The 25,099-nt window shown below is 49.8% G+C and overlaps 1 protein-coding gene across 3 annotated transcripts in view; it reads left to right on the top strand.

Moving 5' to 3' along the window:
- MED14 (mediator complex subunit 14) overlaps positions 1-25,099 on the top strand; it is a 1,095,522-nt gene that overhangs the window by 76,537 nt on the left and 993,886 nt on the right. For all 3 annotated transcript variants that reach the window (XM_086934128.1, XM_086934129.1, XM_086934130.1), the window contains exon 3: positions 9,661-9,766. In XM_086934128.1, the coding sequence (XP_086790254.1) occupies positions 9,661-9,766 (106 nt within the window). The remainder of the gene's footprint in view (positions 1-9,660; positions 9,767-25,099) is intronic.

The raw sequence follows: 25,099 nt of genomic DNA on the forward strand, positions 1-25,099 counted from the left end.
TCATGTGGCCTGTCCAACATGCGTCCCCCCCAGCTGAAGGCGGGGAGAGTTACCCATCCTCTTGGGGACTCTCCTCGTCGAGGCGGAAAAACCGGGACAGGCCATCCGCGTTGGCGTGATCTGGCCCAGGCCGGTGTTCGACTGTGAAGTCCATACCTTGCAAGGAGATGGACCAGCGTAGCAACTTTGGGTTCTCCCCCCGCATATGCATCAGCCACTGTAGGGGTCGGTGGTCGGTCTGCACCCGAAAGTGGGTGCCAAAAAGGTAGGGCCGGAGCTTCTTGAGGGCCCATACCACAGCGAAGGCTTCCCTCTCTATGGTGCTCCAGCGTTGCTCCCGTGGTAGGAGTCTCCGGCTGATGAAGGCCACCGGTTGATCAAGGCCTTCGGTATTCACTTGAGACAGGACTGCCCCAATGCCCTGGTCGGAGGCGTCCGTCTGGACGACGAACTCCCGGCTGTAGTCTGGGGCCTGGAGCACCGGGGCGGAACACATGGCGGCCTTCAATTGTTCAAATGCAGTTTGACACTCTGGGGTCCAGGTGACTTTCTTGGGCTGGTTCTTTGACGTGAGTTCTGTGAGGGGCCCCACTATGGTACCATAGTCTTTCACGAACCTTCGGTAATAGCCCGTGAGGCCCAGGAAGGCTCGTACCTCGGTTTGGGTGATGGGGGGCTGCCAAGCCTGGATGGCGGCAATTTTCAGCTGTAGAGGGGCCACTAGGCCGCTTCCCACCTGGTGTCCGAGGTAGGTTACAGACCCTTGCCCAATTTGACACTTGCTGGCCTTGATCGTGAGGCCAGCTCGCTGAAGGGCTTGCAGCACTGCTCGGAGGTGGTGGAGGTGCTCGGTCCAATGGTGGCTGTATACAGCGATGTCGTCTAGGTAGGCGGCGCTGAATCCTTCGAGCCCCGCCAGGACCTGATTGACGAGCCGTTGGAATGTTGCTGGGGCATTCTTCATGCCGAAGGGCATGACCGTGAAATGGTAATGGCCATCGGGGGTGGAGAAGGCAGAACGTTCTTGCGCCCGGGGTGTGAGGCCGATCTGCCAATAGCCTGCTGTCAGGTCGAAGATGCTGAGGTAGCGGGCAGCTCCCATTCGGTCGACTAGTTCATCTGCCCGGGGGATGGGATGCGCGTCTGTTCTGGTGACCGCATTCAAGCCCCGGTAGTCGACGCAGAACCGGAGTTCTGGTGTGGTGCCGGGGGCAGCTGCTTTGGGGACCAGTACGACAGGGCTGGCCCAGGGACTGTCTGAGGGCTCGATGACCCCGAGCGTGAGCATCTTGGCTATTTCTTCCTGGATGCAGGCCCGTACCCGGTCCGGCACGCGGTAGGCCCGGTGGCGGATAGGGGGGCTGTCCCCGGTGTCCACATCGTGTACACACCAGGAAGTGACACCTGGGGTGAGGGAGAACAGGCTGGCGAACTGTGATAGGAGGGCTTGACACTCTTGGCGTTGTTCTCTGGTGAGGGCCTCTGAGAGCCGGACCCCATCCACGGAGCCGTCTTGCTCTTGAGTCCGTAGGAGGTCAGGGAGAGGCTCGGAGTCTTCTTCAACCCCAGTGTCTGTGGCCATCAGGAGGCTGAGCTCTGTTCGCACAAAGTGGGGCTTTAGTCTGTTAGCGTGGAGGACCCGGAGAGGGTTCCGGGAGGATTCCATGTCGATGAGATAGGTGGCAGGACCCTTGCGCTCCATTACTTTGAAGGGCCCCGTCCATTTGTCTTGTAGGGCGCATGGCTCAGTGGGGGACATCACCCATACCTGTTGGCCAGGTTCGAATTCAATGGATGAGGCATTCTGGTCATACCATTTTTTCATGTCCTCTTGACTGGCCTCTAGGTTGGCCTTCGCTAGTTCTCTGAACCGCCGGGTCTGGTTGCGGAGGGTGAGGAGGTACCGGAAGACATCTGGAGGGTTCTTTAACGGAGGCATCTCCCAGCCTTCTTTGACGAGACTGAGCGGCCCTCGCACTGGGTGTCCATATAGCAGTTCAAACGGGCTGAAGCCCAGGGATTTCTGGGGGACCTCTCGATACGCGAAGAGGAGGCACGGCAGCAGCACATCCCACTGGCGACGGAGGGGCTCTTCCAACCCCCCGATCATTCCCTTTAGCGTGCGGTTGAACCGCTCAACGAGTCCGTTCCCTTGAGGGTGATAGGGGGTTGTGAATCGGTAGGTAACCCCGCACTGTTGCCAGAGGGACTTCATGTATTTGGAAATAAAGTTCGTGCCTCTGTCGCTGACGACTTCTCGGGGGAAGCCCACACGGGAGAAGATCCCCATCAGGGCCCGGCCGACTACCGGGGCTGTCACAGTTCGCAGAGGAACAGCCTCAGGGTAGCGGGTGGCGTGGTCCACTAGCACCAAGATGAATCGATGGCCTTGTTTTGTGCGTGGGTCCAAGGGCCCCACAATGTCTATTCCGACTCTCTCAAACGGGGTAGTGACCACGGGAAAAGGTTGCAGGGGGGCCTTTAGTTTGCGGCCGCTCTTTCCACTGGCTTGGCACGTGGGGCAAGATCGGCAATGCTGGTGCACATCGTTCCTCATTTTGGGCCAGAAGAAGTGGGTCACTAGGCGACTGTAGGTTTTATCTTGTCCCAGATGTCCTGCCAGGGGGACATCGTGGGCCAGGTTTAACAGGAAGTCTCTGAAACGGAGGGGTACCACTAGTACTCGGTTGCTCCCCAGCTCGGCGATTCTTTGCTCGCTGTACAGCAGATCATTGTCCCAGTAGACCCAATGAGTTCCGGAGGTATCCCCTGCGCTTTGGGCGAGCGCTTGCTGGCGGAGTCCCTCGAGGGAGGGACAGGTCTTCTGTTCTTGGCGAAATTGTTCTTGCGTGGGCCCCCCTTCTTGAGGCCACTGGTCGAGGTTGGCGAGGTCGGTAGGTTGAGCTGGTTCGGAGGGAATGTTACGGTCGGTGTTTTCGGCTGGGGCGACCGGAGGCGGTGGCGCCGGCCATTCGGGTTCTTCTGGCCGGTGGCTGGCACGGGCGGCCATGGAACGGGTGGTGACGCACGCCCAGTCCGGGACGCCCAACATCCCCAGGTGTTCCTTTCGCTCCACGGCGGCCCACGGAGAGCTTTCCAGGTCATTGCCCAGGAGGCAGTCTACGGGGGCATCGTCTCGGACCGTTACTTTCAACATGCCGGAGACCCCCCCCCATTCGAAGGGGACGCAGGCCATCCGACACAGGCTTTCCGAGTTATCGGCTGATCGTACAGGGCAGAGAATGTTCGGTAGATACTGTTCTGGGGCCACCAGGTGACAGCGGACGGCTGTTACACTGGCCCCGGTGTCACGAAGGGCTTCGGCCTGGCGTCCATTGATGCTCACCCATTGGCTGTACTTCTGGGTGTTAGCGGGTAGGGGGACCCGCGGGACCATGTCTTTCCCCCCTAAGCAGGCTAGAGTCATGGCGGCTGGCTCCCACTCTTGATGCTCTTGTTCGTATTCTTCCTGTTCCTCGGAGATCTGTTCTTCCCCTAGGGCTGCAGCGGCCACTTGGCGGGGTCTTGGGCTCTGGTACTGCGGGCAGTTTGGGTCGTTCGCATAGTGGCCGACTCGTTGACATCGGTGACACGTGACATTGGCTCTGTACCCCGGTCGCGCTGGGGTGCTGCCCCGGTTGGCCGGGGGGGTGGTGTTGGTAGCGGGGGCGACCGGGGCGTTGTCTCTTCCTCGCCCTTGGCCCCCTCCTCCTCCTCTGGGTCGGTGCTGACCATTGTTGTTCCGGTTCTGTTCGTAGGACCCATTCCGGCCCACTCTGGTGATCTCCCACCGGTCAGCTTCGGCTGCGAGCTGCCGGGGATCCGTTAACTTGCTGTCGAGGAGGTGCTGGCGGAGTTCAATGAAGCAATTGTTCGACAGATGCTCCCATACCATCAGATTAAATAGTTGCTCGTAGGTCGCGACGTTGCTTCCTCGGATCCAGCCCTCGAAGGCTCGGCTAAAGTATGTTACATAGTCCACCCAAGTTGTACCCGGGATGCGGGTGCAGTCTCGGAACCTCTGACGGTACATCTCGGGTGTGAGACCATAGCGGGTGAGGAGTGCCGCTTTCATATGGTCGTAGGAGGTCATCTGGTGGTCCGGGAGCTGTAGCAGGGTGTCGCGGCCCTCATTGAGGAATCTTCCCCAGAGACCGGCTCCCCAGTCGCTTCTATCGATCCGGTGTGCAGTCATAGCGATTTCATAGGCTTTAAACCATTGCTGGATGTCGTCCTCTCTGAAATATTCTCGGACAACATCCTTGGGGATGTGTACCTTTTTGTCTGTGGCCCCGGAGGTGGGGGGTCGCTCGGGCACCCCTGTTTCTTTATTCTGCTTGCGTAGGTTGATCTCGGCTAGGTTCCGTTCGTGTTCGTACGCTAGTTTCTTTTCCTCGAGCTCCCTTTGTCTCTGTTTCTCCTCTCTTTCTTCTCGGAGACGCAGGTGCTCTAAGTTGATTTTTTGTTCGGCCAACTTAAGTTCAACGTCCATTTTGAGTCGGGCCATTTCTAGTTCGTGTAGTCGGGTCCTTTCTCTTTCCTGGATCTCGTCTTGCGAGAGACCCGTTCTTTGCCCTTCAGGGGCCGTGGTCGTTTTTTCTACGGTGCTTTGATCAGGGGTTCCGGCAGCCCCGGTCTCTGCCCAAGATTCTAGGGCATGCTTAAAATCGTCCTTGGTACTCAGTCCGGTGGTAGCGATACCCAGTTCGATGCAGAATTGTTTTAGTTCACGATGGTTGTACTCCTCCAATTTCTCCATTTGGAATTTCTCGGTTGATCCGCTCTCTTTCGTGGTCATTATGACTTCGTCGTGGGGTGAGCTACTCTCTGTACGTTTATGCGGTGATTCGGATCCCACCGCTGCCACCAATGTTAGACGGACCGGGAGGGTCGGCCGAGGTTACGGGGAGAGGTCTCCAGGGAGAGCCGTCTCCAACGACTGTACAGATAAGCAACTTCCCCCCCACAGACGGACACCACACAAGGTTGAAGGTTAACGAGACTTTATATGCAATTCTTAGGTTACGATGATGGATACAAGGAGGTCTGGACTCAGGGGTCCCCTCGGTTCTAGTCTCTGGTTTAGGAAAGGGGTAGCGGGACAGTCTTTGTTACCAACGAGTGGAAAATAGCTCTCAATCCTCGAGCTCGGCGTTCTAGATGATCGGGCCGCGGCGGAGCCAGGCAGGTCCCGAGATGGACGAAGGAAAAACGACGGTCCGCGGCGGAGCCTGCAGGTCCCGGTGAAGATGGTGGTTACAACGGTCCGCGGCCACGCCAGCAGGTCCCGACGACGATGAAGGTGATGAAGATTACGACGGCTGTGGCAGCGCCAACAGGCAGGACGATGGTGCACAAGACAGAGCTACGGCAGCGCCAGTAGTCCGTCCAGGATGAGTTCCTCTTTACGTCTCTCGACTCCAAGATACAACTGCCTTCCTGCTCTGGAGCTGCCCCAGTTATAGGGCTGGCGTGCTTTGATGTCCGGACCCTCGCACTTGGAGGTCGGGAGGTCCGGGATGAGGGAGTCCAGACACCCAGCAGGGGGGTGGAGCCAGCGCCCGGGGAGGCGATGGGCGAGCGGCACTTGGTGGGGGAGAGCCATCGGCACCTCTTTCTCCCATTGACTTGCCAAGTAGCCCGCTCACCTCCTGGGTGGAGGGTGGTGCCGGAATGTCTGAGGCCGGCCCAGGCCCAGGGTTGAGGTCGATCGGGGGCCAGGCGGCCTCGTGGTGGAGTGTCCAAGATGGCGCCCCAGGCTGGGCGCGTGGGCCGGCAGTGGATCGGACCCACGAGGTCGACATGCTCGAGGGCAGGGGTCCCTGAGGGGACGGAGGACGTGCAATGGTGGTGTGTGGTGCTTGCGGGACTGGACTCAGGCCTGGTTGGGCCGGGGGAGAGCGGCCCTTCATGTGGCCTGTCCAACATGTACAGTTACCGGGTGCTCATTGTTCCTCGTTGTCTTCCTCATTCACATTATCTCTTATTGGCGACCCACCCTCCGCTGTCCCTCCTAATGCTTGAGATTGCTGGTGTCGATCATTTCCCTGTGACCCATTCGTCCTATATGTTCTGCGGGATTGATTGGCCGGCCGCCAGCCTTCCAGCCAGTCCTGGGCGATCTCCGGGGTATCGAAGAACCGGGTCTTATTGTCAGCCACAATTCGCAGCCTGGCCGGAAAGAGCATCGAGTACGGAATCTCCCTTTTCCTAAGTTCTTTCTTCACTTCGACGAACGTCCTCCTTTTGCGTGCGACCTCCGCCGTGTAATCCGGGAAGAAGGATAGCGTAGAATTCAGGACCTTGACTGTGGGGGAAACTCGCGCTGCCTGCAGGATTACGTCCCTATCTCGAAAATTGAATAGGCGAGCTATGATAGGTCGTGGGGCCGCACCTGGTTTTGGCCGACCCCCTGGGACTCGATGGGCTCTCTCCACAGAGAAGAAGGTGGACAGTCCCTTGGGCTGAAGCTCTCGTTTGATTAGGTCCTCTACATAAAGGTCTGTTGCCCCAGTGCCTTCAGATTCTGCAACTCCAATTATTCGGACGTTATTCAGCCGTGAGCGTCCTTCCTGATCGTCCAGCCTTTCCCTCAGTGTCTTGTTTTCTGCCGATATCCGCTCCATAGCTGTTTGTATCTCTGACACATCCTCCACCAGAGATTTTGTGACTACCTCCATGGAGTTGAACTTTTCTGACATTTTGTGAAAGTCCGCCCTAATCAAAGTAATTTCGGTAGAGATCGTGCCTATTGTTGCCTGCATTTGCGTCAGAGCTTGCATAAAGTCGTTGAGTGTTGCCTTTTTCCCCCCATTCCCGTCTGTGGATTTTCCGGCTGCTGTCTTGTTTCCAGCTGGGGAGGATGCGTCCTTTTCATATGTAAATTTATCCATATGGGTCTGTGTCGTGCCTCTCTTGGGGCTCCTGCCCGCCATTCCGATGGCCGCTACGGTCTTCGTCGCTCGCTGTTTGGACCTGTATCACTTATGACAACGTGTGTCGGAGCGCCGGCTATGTCACATCCAATCTTGCCGTTTCACAGAACGTAGCTCAGCACCCCCACTCGATAGGTCACTTCGATCAATAGAACTCCGTCAGCTGTGTCACTCCTCGCCCTCTTCCACCAGACCCCGGTGAATAATGTCCAGCGTGCTCCCACGACCACAAGCTAGTGGTAGAATCTGGTCTGCGTGTCCATTCCAGGTCCCATCAATCGCCACAGCAGCGTTTTGCGCCGCTCTCACCTAGTTGTATGGTCCGTCTCCACCTCCTCTAGCAGAGTCCATTTGACACCTATTGTGTCTGCAGTAGGCACCAGTCCGTGGGGTATTTGCGAGGCCGGCAGTGCTTACAGAGGTGACCTTTCTGGGCGATTGGATCGATTACCCCGGTATTATGCGTTATTCCCCAACCAGCGTTGAAGGGGAGTATGTGACTCGGGTAGTTCCGCTTATGGAAGGAGGGCACGGCACCGTTGAGTTTGTAGGCTCCGACGGAGATCACAGCGCATTATTGGTGTTTGCTTCGTCTGCAGTGCTGCCCACCCTACAGAAGCGCTGGTTGCGTGGTGGGGCTCTATCAATGGCGGTTCATTGCTGCCTGCAGGGGAGGCCCCCACCAGATCAGTGGTCCACAGCGCCAAGCGTTCGTGTTAGCAATCAGTCTGTGTCAGCTTGGGCGTGTGCAGGGCTCACCCTGCCGTTCTCAGCCGCGCAGACGGTAACCAGAGCTCGCTGCTCCCTGGGCACTCAATAGGGCGGCGGACCTGTCATAGGCATTCCGCACATGTGGTACAATGTTGGTGTCCGCCTCTCCCTCAGTCCCGTTCGCCTCTCAGGGTCTGCGACAGCCAAGGAGTTCCGAGATGGCGGGTGCCTTCGGGACGCGCTTCCCCTTTAGGTCCTCAACGCCCGCAGTCCGGCTCTAATAACCCTCGCGATACCTCCGCTCCCTGCGTACAGTCTGTTTTGCCCCCCAGAAACTCCGGACTATGCTCATACCGGGTTTTGGGGGCTCCGCTGCCACTTCGGATCCCAGACGGGTACTTCCGGTGCGTCTCTCCCGGGTCAACGCCACTTCCTGCCGGGCCGCTCTGGAAGGAAATGCCCCGGCTCTCAGCTCTGCTACAGGCCACAAAGGAGCGTAGTCCTTGCTCCGTCTCCCGGCTTCGGATTTTTGTCCAAGATGCCGCCTTCTGTTCCGCCCGGTCCTGGGCGTCGGATCTCTCCGTTAGAGATCTTAAAGTAGTCGGATAAGTTGCCGGATTTCCGTAGAGGCCGCTTCAACTACGGAGCTTGTCTCTTAAGCAGCCGCCATGGTTGGCTGCTAGCCACGCCCTCCCAGTCCAAGATGTTTGATAACAAACATCCTTATTTTCAGTGAGGCCATCATGTAGCTGGGAACTTGTTTTCACCAGAGTCTAACACATGCTTCCCTGTCCACTTGCACTGGCAGTAATGAAACTGACCAGCACAGGGGCATATCTGTGCATGCAGGTATGCTCTCCCATGTAATGCCAAGCACCCTGCCTTAGTGCTGTATGGGTGACTTAAAAGTACTATATGCAGTGTTAGGGGCCCTGGCACACAGGGATGTGTGTCAGGTCGTGTTTTCAGTTTTGTCTTCACTAAAACACGCCGCCTATAATAACAGCCCTGCTTGAGTTCGGTGAGGGATTCCTTAGGGTGGCAAAATTCATGCTGCAGCCCTTGGGGGACCCTTTTTAGTAGCTCAGGCCCTGGGCACTAGGGGTACTATTTACGAAGGACTTCTAGAGGGTACTAAAGGCATTGCAAATTGGCGGAACAATTGTACAGTTTTGGGATAGAGAGCTGGCACTGGGGACCGGGTTAGCAGGAACACTTTCAGTTGAAATCACATGTACCAGGCAAAGAATGGGGGTGAACCGGGCAAAACAGAATACTTTCCTGTACTTGTTTACCTACTTACTAACACGAAGATTGCATCCAATCAGCCAAGAGCTTCCCCACAAAAGCAGGGTCCATGGTATTGGCACCATTTTAAAATATATTGCTTTCAGAAATTCTCATGAGTACTGCATAGAAAACAACTATTGCAGACAGCGCTACCATGATTTTGATATCTGGTATTCTGCTCAGCCAGTGTAGCTGACCTTGAGAAAAGTATTTGGTGGAGATAATCTCCTCAATCCTCTCTTCCAAGTTACTAGTACTGGTTAGACTGTTCTTTAACCAGTATTCTTGTGCTTTTGAACAAATGTTACATGCCTGTAAAGTTAGTTGCTTAACTCTCTCTCGTCATGTCTGTAAACTTAACAAAGGTTGAGTCCAGCATTCCTCAAGTGACTTAAAATTATTAGACTTGCAGAGGTAAGAGTAAGAGTGGTTATGAAGTTTAAGTGTTTTATTTTTTATTTTTTAACTACGTTTCCTATCCTTGGCAGTGGTCACATACTGCAAATAATTAAGCGTGGTTACAATTAAGTAATGAATGTTGAATAATAAAGTTTATCCCTCAATGGGCGTGCCATCGTGAAGAATACTTGAGCTGCTTACGTCTCAAGAGTTGTCCTCTTCTCCTGATATTTTTCTGTTAAAAATACATGGCTGTTATCGCAAAAAAAGTAGTTCTATGTTTTAGGAGTTATGTTAAAATTTAAATACTGAATTTATTTTACAGGAAGATTGAAATTGTTCAGTTTGCCAGCCGGACACGCCAACTGTTTGTGCGATTGTTAGCGCTGGTAAAATGGGCTAACAATGCTGGGAAGGTGGAAAAATGTGCAGTAAGTTCTTTATTTTTGTTTTTTCCTTTGCCTTTAAGTTTGTGTGAGATATTAAATTAATGAAGCACTCTTTCTATACAGAAATTAATTTGTTGGTTTTTTGTTACTATAGGTTATGTGTAGAAGGTTGCATAATTCTGACAGAATTCCGTGAAACTTTGCGTAATTATTTTTAAATGCAAATCTGTCATTATAATAATTATTTTATCACAAAATGAATCCTTGTGTTACTTTTTGGCGCAAGAATACCTTTAAACAACAGCGTCATGAAAAACAGCTGCTCGTATTCTGTTGTTCCCGGTCCTGTGCGGTGCATTTATTCCTGTAATGGTGCTTAGTTACACATGGTTGTGTAATTTGGGAGTTTTGCGTTAAAGGCGTAAATCAAAATTCCCAAAACTACGCAAGTCATGCTGGCGTAATTTAGGATTGTATCATTTTTATTGGTTTTAAAGTACAACATCTTCCGCCTACATCAGTTGGCCGGCAGAGAAAAAGACAGGAGGGAAGACGGAGGAAGGGAGGGGAGAAACATGGGGAGGAGGGTTGGGAACAACAGAAAAAAGTTATTACATCATTGCGAAGCCTGTTTCAATGAAGCTGGTTAAGATTGTCATCTCCCCTTCTATGAGTTCATTATGTACCAGCCTGAGTAGTGGACCTAAAGCGCAAGTATGCGTATATGTATTGGCCTGGTAAGCTTGCGAAAGGTGTCGGAGAGGTGCTTTATGCATGAGCCCCAGGTCTTTTCAAATTTGTGAAGGGCATGGTTGATCACCACCGATAGATTCTCCATGCCTATCAACTCTCATAGTTTGTTTAACCAGTCTAAGTGTGATGGGATTGTGTCTGATACCAAATTGGATAGCACACTCCCCAATCTGGCTTCAGAAAAGCATACATCGCCGAGACCGCGATCCTGAATGTCACCACTCGATGTAGACCCATGCTATCCAACTCGTACTCCTTGACCTACCTGCAGCCTTCGTTACGATTGACCACAAACTGCTCATAAATGCATTCCGAGAAAGGATTAGAGCGGACGAGGTGGTCCTACATTGGTTTACCTCCTTTCTACAGAACCGCTCTCAACGAATAAAAATTAACAACCTCACGTCTGACCTACTCCCCATAACCAGGGGTGTCCCACAAGGATCAGTTCTCTCCCCATCACTATTGAACATCTACATGGAGCCCCTCACTGCCATACTTAAAAAAGCCAACATCTCCTTCCACCTCTATGCGGACGATGCCTATATCTACCTAGAAACATCCTCAATTGGAGACATACAGAGACTAAATGACACTCTAAGAGAAGACCTGCACTGGCTAGCTCACAACCACCTAAAACTCAACCAAGATAAAACTGAAATCCTTTTCATATCCAACAATGAGCAGACCCCCAAGTCACAGAATGACTAAAATCCATTGATGCTCTTAACTGCAATTTTACCCTGACTCACTCTGTAAAATCCCTGGGAATCACTCTGGACCTACGGCTAAACATTAGCAAACATATTAAGAGCACTGCGAAGAGTGCATTCTACAGCGTAAAACTACTCAACAACCTAGTGGAATGGAGTGGTTATTTTTGGGCATTGGGCAGCCGCGAGAGGATGTAGCTAGGGAATCGGGGGATTTCTGTAGCAAAAATCTGATCTACATCTGCCAGCACTTCTTCCCATTCATGGTGAAGTTTGGGACAATGCAATAGCAAGTGGGTGAGCGTGCCAGGATGATTTCACTGTCGCCAACATTTGTTGCCCCTCCCTTTTTAGGTCTCGCCTAGCGCCGCAGCACATGCGCTGCTTGCTTGCGAGATCTATTGTCGTCGGTTTTGCTTCGGAAGCTGGGTGGAAGCTCCACCCATGCTTTCCATTGGCGCGTGTCAAAAATGCTCGCTTTTGATTGCAAGGGAGGCATGTTTTTTCCCACCCTGTCTCATTGTTTGCCGTGCCTGCCCGGACAGGAGATTGTGCACGTGCACGGCGTCTCTTTTCAGGTGTCGCTTTCACTTTCTGCGTTTGAGGGCCTCGTGTTGCTTCTCGCCAGTGGCGTTTTTTGACATCTTTATTTCAACTTCAGTTTCACAAAGTGCGGCGCTGCAACTTCACACGAGGCACAAACATACCATGCAGCACTTTTACTGCCCCTTTCACAAGCTGCAGCGAAGTTGACGGAGGAAACGGGAGACTGCTCATTCCTCCTCACATCCTGCCCCCCTTTTCTCCACCGATCGTTCATTGCATCTCCCGCTCCACCCATCCCGGTTTTATTTAAAAAAATAAAAAATCCCAGTTCATGGTAGTGTGAGTTTCATTGTCTCTCGTGCCCCCTTTCCACGCACTACTATAACTTCACGCTCCTCCCTTTCACTCGCATCATCGATTGCTGCTGCACCCATCCCTGGTTCAAATTGTATATTTTAATTTGCCTTTTTTTAAATGGTTGGCCAGAGAACGGATTTCTAGGACCCCAAGGTAAGACTGATGGTGGCGCCAAGCAGCTCTTGCCCATTGTTTCTTTTTTTTGTTGCCTCCCGCCCTTTGCCTCCTCCATTTCTTTCTCTCCCTCCCCTTTAACATGTATTCCCCTCTCTTTGTTTCGCTTTCTCTCTTTGTTTATTTGTCTACCCCGTTTCCCTTTCTTTGTCTCTGTTGCGTTGTTTCCCTTAAGCACCTGTCTCCCCCTCTGCGGGCCCCCGGCTGCTGTGAGGTATGCTGCGTGAGCGGGTCCGAGATGCCTGCGGTGTTTGTTCTCACAACAATACCGTAATCGCCCCTTTCTCAGCTCCCCGGTAATGGACGTTTCTTATCTCTCCTAGTAGCACAGGCGGCTATTCTTAGTGTCCCAGCACCATAAAAGGCTGTAGACAGTGTCCCTAGGGAGCCAGGAAGGTGGGGCTACTTTATCACCAAGGACATTAGGCCAGAATTAGACAAACGTTCTTTTGTACTTTGTAGCATCCAAGTCGCCCTTCCTTCCTTCTGTCGCGACCATGCTCCTCCTCTTTCTGTATTCAACACTTCACCATCTTTCTCTATCCTTCCCAACTTTCTCTATCCTTTTTTCTCTTGCCTTGCCCCCTACTTCCTTCCTCCCCCTCACCATCTTTTGCTACCCCTTCCCACCAAACTGATGTGCACTCCCGGCTGCTAGGGCGAATCTATGGGCATCTTATCAAGACCACATCTGGAAAAATAACAAGGAGAAATAGGGGATGGACAGACACTTTTGTTTTTTAGTGGCTAGCATTTATCCCTCATTTTGGATCAACATTCACAGAAAAGGATGTTTGCACTCATCTGTGGGCAAACCAAAGCGTAATCTCAAGTAGTAATTGTAATGATTCTTTATCAGTATTTAGTCAGGTCCAAATAGTAATAATAAATTATTACAATGACTACTTGGGATTACGTTTTGAGCCACAGATCATCCATCACTTGCTGTTGTTGATAGGAGTCTTACAGTTCCTAAAACCGTGGTAGAACAGTGAAACAATCAGACAGGCTACCTCACCAGGCTCTGACCCTCACAAGTTAAAGGTGGAAGTTACCTCTCTTTGGCCTTTTTTTGAATACTATTGTGGACCTCCTTTATATTCGTATTTACTCAATGTCTGGCCATACCCTCTTCCTTCATCCTCACATTTTAATAAAAGTTTGCCAATACGTTTATTTGTCTGAAATGTGATTATGGTTGTCTTTTGGATCGCCTGTTTGGGACATCATCTTTTGCTGGTTTTGCCTGTTTCAGAAAGCCATTCCATGCTTAGTCTAGTCAGGAACAGGCTCTGCCAGAGTCCTTCAGTCAGGTAGGTGGAGGTTAGCTGCATAAGCCTACACTTGAGATATGAGGCGGTGGAGGGAACATTTAGGTATAGATGACTGGCGGGCTTCCTTTACCTGTGTATAACTACCCACCCCGACCACCAACCCCCCACCTTTATTATGCTTTAAAAAAACGGAACATTCCAAAACCTCAATTTAGGAAACATATTGTAGGTTTGTATATCTGTAAATTCCTGTAAGACTAGCTGGCATGCCATGATTGTTGTTTTCCACAAAGAGTGGTTCTACTACGCAATAAGAAAACGAGTATGTGCTATGCAATAGGTGTCACATTTGTAAGAGTTTGAGCTACTGGCATTGTAAATACCAATGCCTTTTATTTCTGTATTTTAAAATCCTGCAAGCGGTGCGTAAACAGGCACTTTGTACTTGCAGTCGTTGCTTTCAAGAAGCATTGCTGGCAGTTACTATGCCTCTTTTACGGCGAGCCTTCCTTTTCGTAAGCAAGGACTATAAATACGAAGGGCGTGTATGAGCACGGCATACAGCTTTTCGAAACACATAAATAAAAGGCATTGACGTTTACAATGGCAATAGCTCAAACTCTTGCAAATGCGAGACCTATTCCATTGCAAATGCTTGTTGCCGTTGGGCCAGTCGGGCAGGAGTGTAGTACCAGTAATAAATTGTCTTAATCATTGTCTCCCTCTCCGATGTACTAATGGCTGATGTATGGGGACGGCGAATGATGCCCACCATTCCTGGTCTGTGAACCGGCGGCCACTCTCCGCCTCCCATCTTTTCCTGGCGGGCGTACTCATGGGATTCGTCATTTTATTTAAGAAAGTGTATATGTTCGATAGTAGCCTGATGTCGGCCCGCCTGGACAAGACCCAGCGCTCACAGGGAGTGAGGGGCATACTAGCGTGGAATCTGATTGAGGGGGTGTGTTATCCAGTGTCTCACTGTTATATAACACCAGTGTTCTGACTTCGGTAGTCCGAAGTCCTGCTGTACTCTCCGGAAATGCAACAGTCCGTGCTCGTCAAACAGGTCCCCAATACACTTGCAATTGGCTTCTTGCCATTGCTAGAACGACTGCCCCTGCGCTGCCTGTGGGAAGTCCACATTCCCCAGAATTGAGGTGAGGGGGGAGATCGGGATGGAAAGACGCTTAAGCACACTGAGCTTATACCAAATGCACATGTTAGCTTTAACCACTAGGGAGACATACACTCTCGGCGGATGATTCCTGTGTGGGAGTCAAAGAATATTCAATACATGAATTCCGGCCACTGATTGATCTAAAAAAGTACCAGTGCTTCTCTGTAAGCAGATGCTGCCATTCCACCAGAAAGCGTAGCTGGGTAGCCTGATAGTAACGCTATAGATGCAGTATACCCAACCCTCCCCTGCCAGGATGGGGGGCAGAGCTTTCAGTGTGGCTGCTGCTCGCCTATGGAACGAGCTGCCCCAGAACATTAGACATGCCAATTTCCTGACCTGTTTCAGGAAGATTCTGAAAACCTGGCTGTTAACAATGGTTGAACATTAGACCTCCCCATCAACAACCCGGTCTGTTCTTGTGGTAGCTATCTTTAAGTCTAAGCGCCAGGATACCCGTAGGATGGCAGTTCGCGCTATTTAAAGCAGTCAATGACCTTGGGCCTTCCTATCTGAAGAAAAGATTTTGCCGCTATACCCCCACTCGATCTCTACGTTCTGCTGATCGTAATTTGTTGAGCGTACCTCGCTTTTGGCGAGTGCGCCTTGGAGGCCAGTAGATTGCTGTCCTTGCGGCTTCTGCTTGGAACACTCTGCCATTGTTTTTAAGATCAATCCAGAATTTTGTACCTTTTAAGAAGGCACTGAAAACTCATCTTTTTAGATCTGCTTACTAGATTATTTTTTCTGTTTCTCTTTGGCCACCTGCTTGTTTTCTCCTTCCGCGCCAGGATACTCTGGTAGTAACAGAGCGCGTTATAAAACAGCTAAAATAAATAAAAACTAAAATAAGAACCCAATACAGTACAATACAATACAGTAAGATACGTACGATTCTTGGCCATTATGGCCCCTTTGTCCCCCCCCTTTCCCCCCCCCACCCCCACCAACAAAAGAATCTATGCTTGACTGTAGCTTGCTAATCACAGAAGCGGGCGGTTGCAATAGCATTACCTGCATGAGATAGAGAATTTTCATGGCTGCTATTCGTCCCAGCCAAGATATGGGGCCAACATGTAAGAACTGAATGAGTGCTCTCACCATGGTTAAGAGTTCAGAGTAATTGTATGGAGACTGAGGTTCCAAGGATAGGGAATATACATATGCCCAAGTAAAAGATTCCCTGCTTAGCGCGTGCAAATAGGATCTTTACTGCAAGGTGCTTCTGCTCGTCCTGCGGGATGGTGATGGTTTTTGCTTGGGATTTTGAGTTATTCACCCTAAAGCCGGAGACTCTACCAAACGCTGCGAGCTCCTCTAGCAGTGGTGGCTGTGATTGGCTGGGTTTAGTGATTGTGAGTAGGACATCTTCTGCGTAAAGAGGTATTTTGTGTGATTGGCCGCCCATCCACACTGCCTCTATTAAAGGATGCCTTCTAATACGTTCTGCCAGTGGCTCCATGCAGAGTGTTAACAGAGCAGAGAAAGTGAGCACCCCTGTCGCGTTCCCCGTGAGACCGGGAATGAGGCAGATAGGGAGTTATTGGCCCTTACCCACACCGGTGGATTTGCATATCCGGTCCATACCCATTTCTGGATGCATGGACTCAGCCCAAATGTGTTCAAGACCATGCGGAGAAATGGCCAGTGGACATGATCGAACGCCTTCTAAGTGTCTGTTGAGAGGAACAGTCTTGGAACCTTAGACCGCTGGGTCTTGCCCAACAAGTGGAAGAGGCGCTTGGTATTTTCCCCGCAGGTACATCCAGGTATAAACCTGGATTAGTCTGGATCCACCAACCCGGCCATGTGTTGACCTATTCTATGGGCCAAAATCCCTGAGAAAAGCCTTGCATCCACATTAAGCAGGGATATAGGCATGTAGGATGAGCAGAGCTGAGGATCCTTCCCAGATTTCGGGATAACTGTTATTGTGGCGGTGCAAATAGATTCTGTGAGTGTTGCTGTAGTACTAAATGAGTTGTACAATCGTGCCTGCACAGTGGAGACCAGTTCTATATTTTGCTTGTAAAAGGCTGCTGTGTACACATCTGGCCCGGAGCTTTGTATAGCTTAAGTCTCCTTATTGCCTCCTTGATGTTTTGGACTGTTATGTCTGCATCCATTTCTGCCGCTATTGAGTCCGGAAGTGGTGTTAGCGCAGCCAGTGCTATGTACGAGGAGCAATCAGCAGCGAGGGACATGTCTGCCTTGTATAGTTGTTAATAGAATTGACCAAACTCCTCCGCTATGTCCTCGTCCCTCATCTTGAGTCTCTGATCCTGGCCTACCACGCTGCGTATGCGTCTCAAGTGTGGCTGTGCCCTTAGTCTATGTGCCAGTAGCTTCCCAGCCTTGTTGCCCCCTGCATAGTATTTCTGTCCCGTTAGGAGCAGGGCGTGCTACGCCATGTCCATGTCAAGGGGTTTGAGCTGTTTTCGGACAATAGTCAGCTGCTGTCGTATTTTGTGAGAGCCTGTCGGTCTATGCGTTTCTTCCAGTTCCCTCACCTGCATCGCAAACTGCCACGCTTTACCTTGCACGGCCCATTAAGCTGCGTCGCTATTGCTATATATGTACCCCACACCACTGCTTTGAGTGTGTCCCATAGTGTCGCTATTGCTGTGTGCGGTGTGTCATTAATTGCCAGGTAGTCAGCTATTGCACTCTCCACCTCCTTGACTGCGGGTTGGTATGCTAACTGTTTGGGATTAAGGCGCCACATCCTAGAGCTTTGGTTGCATGTCGATAAACGTAGTGTGATCTGAGATGGAGGCTACGTCAATATCCACATGCGTCACTATGGAGAGAGAAGCGATCTTTAGAGTAGGCTGCAAAGATAGATTAAGATAGTGTTGAAGGATGCAGTGTCCTGCATACGATAATCAGCCCTGCGTCTTCAGAACAGCCAGCGCCCACTAGGGGGATATCGTCTTGGCTGGCCCTGCCCATTGGGGGTCCGGTCCATGGCAGCATCAAGCGCCAGATTAAACTCCCCCTCCCCACCATCACCACCACTATGTGTACGTCCGTTGTAGTGAGTATGGTCCCGATTGCTTAGCGATTAAAGGGCTCCTGGTGATAGTTAGGCCCGTAGATGCATGCTACTGTTAATGTGTGACTGTGTAATGAGATACGCACTGATAGCATCCTGACTGTTATTTCTGAGTGTGTTTGGGTAATTTTCCCCTGGAAGTGCGTGGCGATAAAGATGGACACTCCTGCTTTTTTCCCTGGTCCTGCAGACCATATATGCCTGTCGAACCATTTAGATCGCATTAGACCCCAATCTTGTGTTTGGAGATGCGTCTCCTGCTGGAGACATACATCACAACATGAGGCCTCGAGTTGCGCCAACCGAGCTATTCTTTTAGCTGGTGAGTTCAGACCCCTCAGTGAGGCTAACTATTCACACCATCTAATAAAAGGATTGCCCCTAGCAGTAAGTGTTCTGGGTAAAGCATGCAGCGTCCCCCATCCCGTACCGTGTGGGGTGTTGAGGCAATCTGGCAGTAAATGGAGCATGGCACTGTATAACAATTCCTTCATCTGCTGCGGTCCTGGGCAGCTTCCCTAGGTCTCTGTTGCGGGGGAGGGTCCCCTTGTTCCAGTTCCATCCCCAAGTTCTTTGCTGCCTCTGGGTGTGTGTGTGTGTGTGTACCATATGTGTTTTCCCTTCTTAGGCAAAAATTAAGCAGAAGGGGTGACTCCATTTTTAATGCACTCCCTTGTCCTTTAAAAATTATGTGACTGGCTTCATGGTGCTTTGTCACTGCAATGTAATTATGAACAAGTTCGGATAAAGGTGAATCTTGTTCCCTTCGAAGAGTATGGATGGTTGATCTCTTAAAGCCGCCATTATGCACTCTTTTTGGCAGTAGTTTTGGAGGCAGGTAAAGATGTCTGGTGAAAAGCGGGGCGACCAGCCCTGTGCGTTCAGTCCAGCAGGAGGTCCTTTCCTTAGAAGTCCGGGACAATGTGGCGGAACAGGCGTAAAACATACTCTACCAGGCGGCCCACATCTGCCTGAAACTGGACCCCCTTGATGCAGATGTTGGTTCTGCAGGACCTGTTTTTCAAATCTTTCAGATAGTAATTGAGGTCTGCATTAAGGTCTTTGAGTTCCAGAATCTCCCTGCAACCTTTTTCACCGTATCCACGCATTGTTCCAGTGCCCTCATGTCTTGGCGCAGCTCGGTGACTACTCCAGGTCCCATCGCACTCCTGACATCTGCGTGGCTGATGCATCATCCACACTCACCGGCTCCCCTACTGACCTTAAACTAGAGCCTCCCCACTCGAATTGCGGCCTCTTCGCTTTGCTGATCTTAGTTGATACTGCCCAGCCGTCATCTTGAGGTCAGGCAGGCTTGAGCACATCCTGTGGCCTTCTCTGCTGGGATATGCGGCATCCAAGGGTCTTCAGCCACCTCCACCCCAATATTGTTGATCTGGGAGGGGGAGGGGGGAGTTGGGAGGAGGCCCGGCCCATAGCACCCAATTTGGCCTGGGAGGCCTCTCTTCCTACTTCTTCCTTGGGGTACCAGACTGGGTGGGGGGAGGCAGGAGGATGGAAGGATGGGCGGATGCATGTTTTCCGCCAGTCTGATTCCCTCACCATCGCCCCAAATCCCCCCCCCCCCCCTGTAGCGGTTGCACTCACTGGTGAAGCCGTTCATTGGTTGTGCCCCCGCTCCTCCTTGGGCCAGCCACTCGTTGCCAACGTGATCAGCACCTTAACAGTGTCCAGCCGCCATCTTGACTCCAGGCTGGACGTCGTTTCTCATGTCCACTGGCCACACTTCAGGACTCAGAATCAAATGCCCCTTATCTCCCCTGCTGGTTTCTGCTTTAGCGGGGCGGCTAGCCCCCTGAAGACCGCTGCTTTTGTTTCGGCACAGCGGAGCTTCGCGGATCTGGTACCGCTGAGTTGCCATGTTAGACAAGCCTCCATGTTGGCATAATTTGAACTGCACCCAGGCCTAGTTATGCGCTTCCTTTATTTATTTATTTATTTATTTTACGACTATTAAAATAATATTGGGCTCTTTAACCCCGAAAGAGAACTCTGCTCATTTGATTATGTAGGCCACCAGGGCAAGACAAAGTTGAGCCGTGTAATAGTGAAAAACAGAGCAGCAATACAAATTGATGTTCAAAACAGGAAGACCAATAAAATGAAATCGGTTCATCCATTAGCATAAAACATGAATTTTAGGTTGTTTATCATCATTGCTATAATAGATTATTGTGAGGCATCCAGTGGAAGAGCATGAGTTAAAGATAAATTGGAGCGTTAATGTGCTCCTTCAAGGAACAGATAAAGGCTTTTTCTAAATGTACTGTTTTACTTTTCTTTTGGTAGCTGTGTTATCCTCAAAGTCACAACACTGTAAGAGGTACTGAGGGCAAAGCATGATATTAGTTCTGAACAGCTAAGACATAGACAAGAGTAGAGTTAATAGTTGAAACATAATTGTTATACGCCACTGAAAGGTCTAGGGTGACAATAGGAGTTGGAATAATGTCAAAATTGTTGTAGTAGAAAGTGACATAGGTAAAAGTGAAAACTGAAGAAAAATAGTCTTAAAAAATTGAAGGTCATGTTGCTTAGAATGAAAGGCCTAGATCTAGATCATTCCATGTAAGATCGTTGGTATTAGGTTGTTGCAATATTGGGGCAGGGTCATTAAGGCAGCTCATTCGATTATGCATTCTTTTTTGTGGTCTATTTTCAACTTTCACCTTAGAACATTGAATCTTAGCAAGGCCAACTAAGACTGTCTTCCTCATGAGGTAGAATAACTGCATGTTAATTACTCTGGTAATTGTAGGTCCTGATATTTATAGCATATTAAACAGACTGGCTTGGAGTAAACTGTGCTTGGTTAAAAATAAGTTGTTACTTTACACTTAAACTTTTCCCAGTTATCTCTTCCAAACCTCATGTCTCCTTAGTCAACATCACCAAATGGCAGATTTTTCGAATACTTGTCAAAAACCCAGTGCAGAAAGTTCCCAGCTTCCACTTCCAGTAATGTGGTGGACAGTGTCCTGAGGCAACAGCTTTTGATTTTGAATAGCTTTTCTTCTTGCCTTTCTAACTATTCATGAGATGCAGCTAGTCCTACCTCAAAAGTGTTTTTTCAGTCATGCTTAAATTCAGTCAAGTCAGAAAGTCCTTCTGCTTACAGGGGTTATGCACTCGAAAAATGTTTGGTGAAGTGACCAGTCTGGTTAATAGTAGGAAATTCCAAATGTCGGATTAGTGCATCTGTCTATCCTCCAAATTGATTGTTGGGAAGTGCCATACATAGAGCCACCCTCTTACTTTTACTATAGAGATGGAGTGCTGTGTTGCATTACAGGGCTTGCTTTAACGCTTAACAAATCTCTTCTAGTCGGAAAAACATACTTACCTTTTTCATTTGAATGGAAAACAGCTTTTAAAGCCTTAGTTTTCCAATTTGGGGTAGCAAAACTCTTGATTGGATGTGGAAGCCTCCACTGTTTTGGCCAGATCTCTTAGCCTTGGTCTTCTCCATAGGTTGCACTCAACCCATCACAGGAGGAATAAATTATACCTCTGGTGGTGTTAAAGAATTTCCACATCTTGTTTTATATGCTTCAGACGCTCCATTGGCTGCCCATCCGGAAGCGGATCATGTTCAAATACCTGACGTTGATGCACAAATCATTGTTTGGCTCAGGGGCTGGATATCTGCAGCGGAGATTGACCTTCTATCGTCCAGCCCGCTCTTTGCGGTCTGAATCCCTCTTTAAGGCTGTGGTTCCGCGTGTGAGGAAGGCTCGCGCTGGGGGGCGCTCTTTCAGCTGCAGGGCTCCCCAGCTGTGGTATTCGCTTCCGCTGACGCTACGCAGCACCGCCAATCTGCTTCAGTTCAGGAAGAGTCTGAAGACCTGACTTTTTAACCTTTAGGCCTTTTTTGTTTTCCCCGTCCCATCTGGTGTTTGTCTGTGCGTTGTTGTATTATTCTATTCTGAGCTGCATGTGGAAAGCGCCGGGACACTCACTTGAGTAGCCGTGCGCTATATAAACGCATTATAACATAACATAACATAACATTTTTGTGTGAATACGATTACGAAAGGAATTGTACATTTCATTAAGAATTCTAGGTATGATCGCATCCTAACTGCTTTGTCAGCCACTTCTGTTCAGAAAATAAGTCTTACTGTGGTATGTGGTGGTGTCTTATAAACTGCTAGGAGGTTGCTGCTTAGGGCTTTAACAGAGTAAAATGCAGGGGATATTTACCTTTACTCTCAAACACAGGTGATGACTTGGAATAAATAAATATTTTTTTATAGAGTTTACAACCCATAACTAATGCAAACATCAGTTCGGCATAGCAGTACATGTCATGATATAAAAGAAATAAGAATAAGCAAGTGTTTTGCCAAATAGCGCACATACTTCACAATGGCAATGCACATGAAAAATACAGTAGAAAGAGTTCCTACTTGTCTGACTGGCACAATACATTTATGGCTATCCTATACAGACAGGTATTTCTAAGCTGGTTAAAAGGATCCCAAACATCAAGTTGGGTTCAACAGTATGATATCTGAACAGTCATTGATGGGCCATCACTCAGGGAGTTGTTTCAATAAATAGGATCTCGGAGGGTCCCAAAATTCTTGTGAGCGGGCAATGGGCTGAAGAGTTACAGCATATGTCCTGGACGAGTCCCCCTTATAACAACATGTCCGTTAACCAATCTTAGAATTTTGGAGCTCCCCTTCCACCCCACATCATGGCCACTCTACGTTTACCCAAGAGCAGACCTGTGGCAGTTTGCAGAATGTCTTTGGTATCTCCTCGACATACCCCTACCTAACCATCATAGGAGCCAGCTGAAAAGCATTATCTGTCATGTCTAGCAATGCAGCGATCATCTGACTCCATAATGTAGCTACTGCTGGGCAGGGCCATGCTAAATGGAAAAAAATCCACTGCACCCCACATCGCTTACATTTAGTATCATCAGTGTCAAAGTATTGTTCTGAAACTACCAGTGAGAGGTGTGCTCATAACAAAAATTCATAATGAATAAGTCGATATCTATCGTTGGCTGACTTCTCCTGTATTTGCTGACAACAGAATTACCATTGTTCATCGGAAATATTGTGACCCAAATCCCCTTCCTATGCCATACGGGCCCTGGGGCCCTCTGTAGGCATACATTCTATCACTGCCGTTTATAATATTGTGATTAGTTTATTTTGAAGCAGATTAGAAAGCAATATTGTTAGAACAGGCAATACTGGAGGTTCCTCCGGGAACCCTCATTAACAGATGGCGAATTTCATGAGGGTGAAGACTTGAATGGCAAGACAAATTAATGATAAAGTAAATTGGATCATATTTCCTCTCTGCGTCCTAAAAATCCCAGATCCCACAATGATTCTTTGAGGGTTTCTTTTTGATGGGAGAGTTTTAGCAATAAGGACTTGTGTAATGGAAAGTGAAAGTATGTGACAATTTTACATGTAGGAGGACAGTAGGTGCACCCTCAAGATTATTGAAGAACATGCCTTCTGATGTTCCAGCAAGCACAGTGGCATTGCTTGATTCCGTTTATTCAAGCTTAGGCTTCTTCATCTGTTGTGCACAACCAGAACTGTAGTGTATCCCTTTTATCTGAAAAGCACCATTTGAGGAGGAATCGTATAAACAGTTAATAGTTGTCCCATCTAAAAAGCATTCCGTGATTGTTACAGCTAGGCGGACCTTCCTTTTTAATCAACCAGGCTTTTAATGTTGGTAAATCTAGGCCTTAGCTCTAATAGGAACTAATAGATGTCCACTAGATCAAGGAAAGGCATATGCAAAGTTCTGCGTATTAGACCACCACATGGTGGCATCATATAGTTGCGAAACCCTGAAAAATTGCTTTAAAAATTATTTTTTTTAGAGGTGGCGCAATCCAGCACCATAATGCTATTTTCATGGTACTGGCATGTTTAATATTCTTGCACTGTTAATGAATGAGAAATACAAACCTACAAGTCTAAGACTACAGCTTGGTGTTTGTTAAATGGCCAGATTGAGGAATGTTGCTGATGGGGCCTGGGGGCAGCTTTTGTGATTGGCAGCATCAATTAGGAGGTGGGGCCCATTTTCCTTCCTAGCATTAAGTTATGTTATGTTATGTTACAGTGTTCTTTTATAGCGCACGGCTACTCGAAAAGAGTGTCCCGGCGCTTTCCACCTGCATCTCAGAATAAAAATAACACAACACAGCGAAAGAATGAGAAAAAGAACTGAAACTGAAGCAATAAGAGCAGCCTAAAGATTAAAAAGCCAGGTCTTCAGGCTCTTCCTGAACTGGAACAAATTGACAGTGCTGCGCAGCGAAAGAGGAAGCGAGTTCCACAACTGTGGAGCTTTGCAGCTGAAAGAGCGCCCTCCCATGCGGGCCTTCCTCACCCGAGGGACCACCGCTTTGTAAAGGGATTCCGAGCGCAAGGAGCGGACTGGTCGATAGAAGGCTAGTCTCCGCCGCAGGTATCCAGCCCCTGATCCAAACAGGGCTTTGTGCATCAGAGTCAGGGATTTAAACTGGATCCGCTTCCGGACAGGCAGCCAATGTAGCGCCTGAAGCAGGCCGGAAGCTCGGGCTCGTCTACGCAGGCCAAAGATAGCCCGGGCGGCAGAGTTCTGTACCACCTGTAGGCGCTGAACTAGGTAATCAGGGAGGCCAAGGAAGAGGGCATTTGCATAATCAAGCCTCGAACCGACGAGAGCCTGCACAGTAATACGCCTGTGCTCCTCAGACAGCAGGGGCAGGAATTTACGGAGCATTTTCAAAATTCCATAACAGGTGCCAGCCAGACCCAGGATGTGTGTTCGCAGCGATAGCTGGTTGTCCAGCTTGACACCCAGGTTTTTAGCCACCAAGGAAGACTGTGCAGGAGGGCTCATGTCGGACGGCCACCAATGCTGCCACTCCGGATCGACACCGCAACCAAAAAAAAGAACCTCGGACTTGCTCGAGTTGGCCCTAAGACTGTTCCGTTGGAACCAGTCAAAGACCAATGTAAGACAGTCCCGAATTCTCCCTCCATCAAACTCCTGGTCTTTCCCGCATGTGAAGAGGAGTTGCGTGTCGTCGGCGTAAGAGATGATCTGGGCCCCATATCCTTCCACCAAGGCCGCCAAAGGGGACATAAAGATGTTAAACAACGTGGGGCTCAACACAGATCCCTGTGGAACCCCAACTCCCAATGGCGGCATCTCGGCAGAGCTCTGGGAAACCCAGACCGTCTGGCGGCGGCCTTCAAGGAAGGATGTAAACCACCTGAGCGCCGTCCCCCTAAGGCCGATGTCATAAAGCCTCGCTAAGAGCGCCCT

The sequence above is a fragment of the Lissotriton vulgaris genome, chromosome 8 (assembly GCF_964263255.1).
Source record: "Lissotriton vulgaris chromosome 8, aLisVul1.2, whole genome shotgun sequence".
Lineage (NCBI taxonomy): Eukaryota > Metazoa > Chordata > Amphibia > Caudata > Salamandridae > Lissotriton > Lissotriton vulgaris.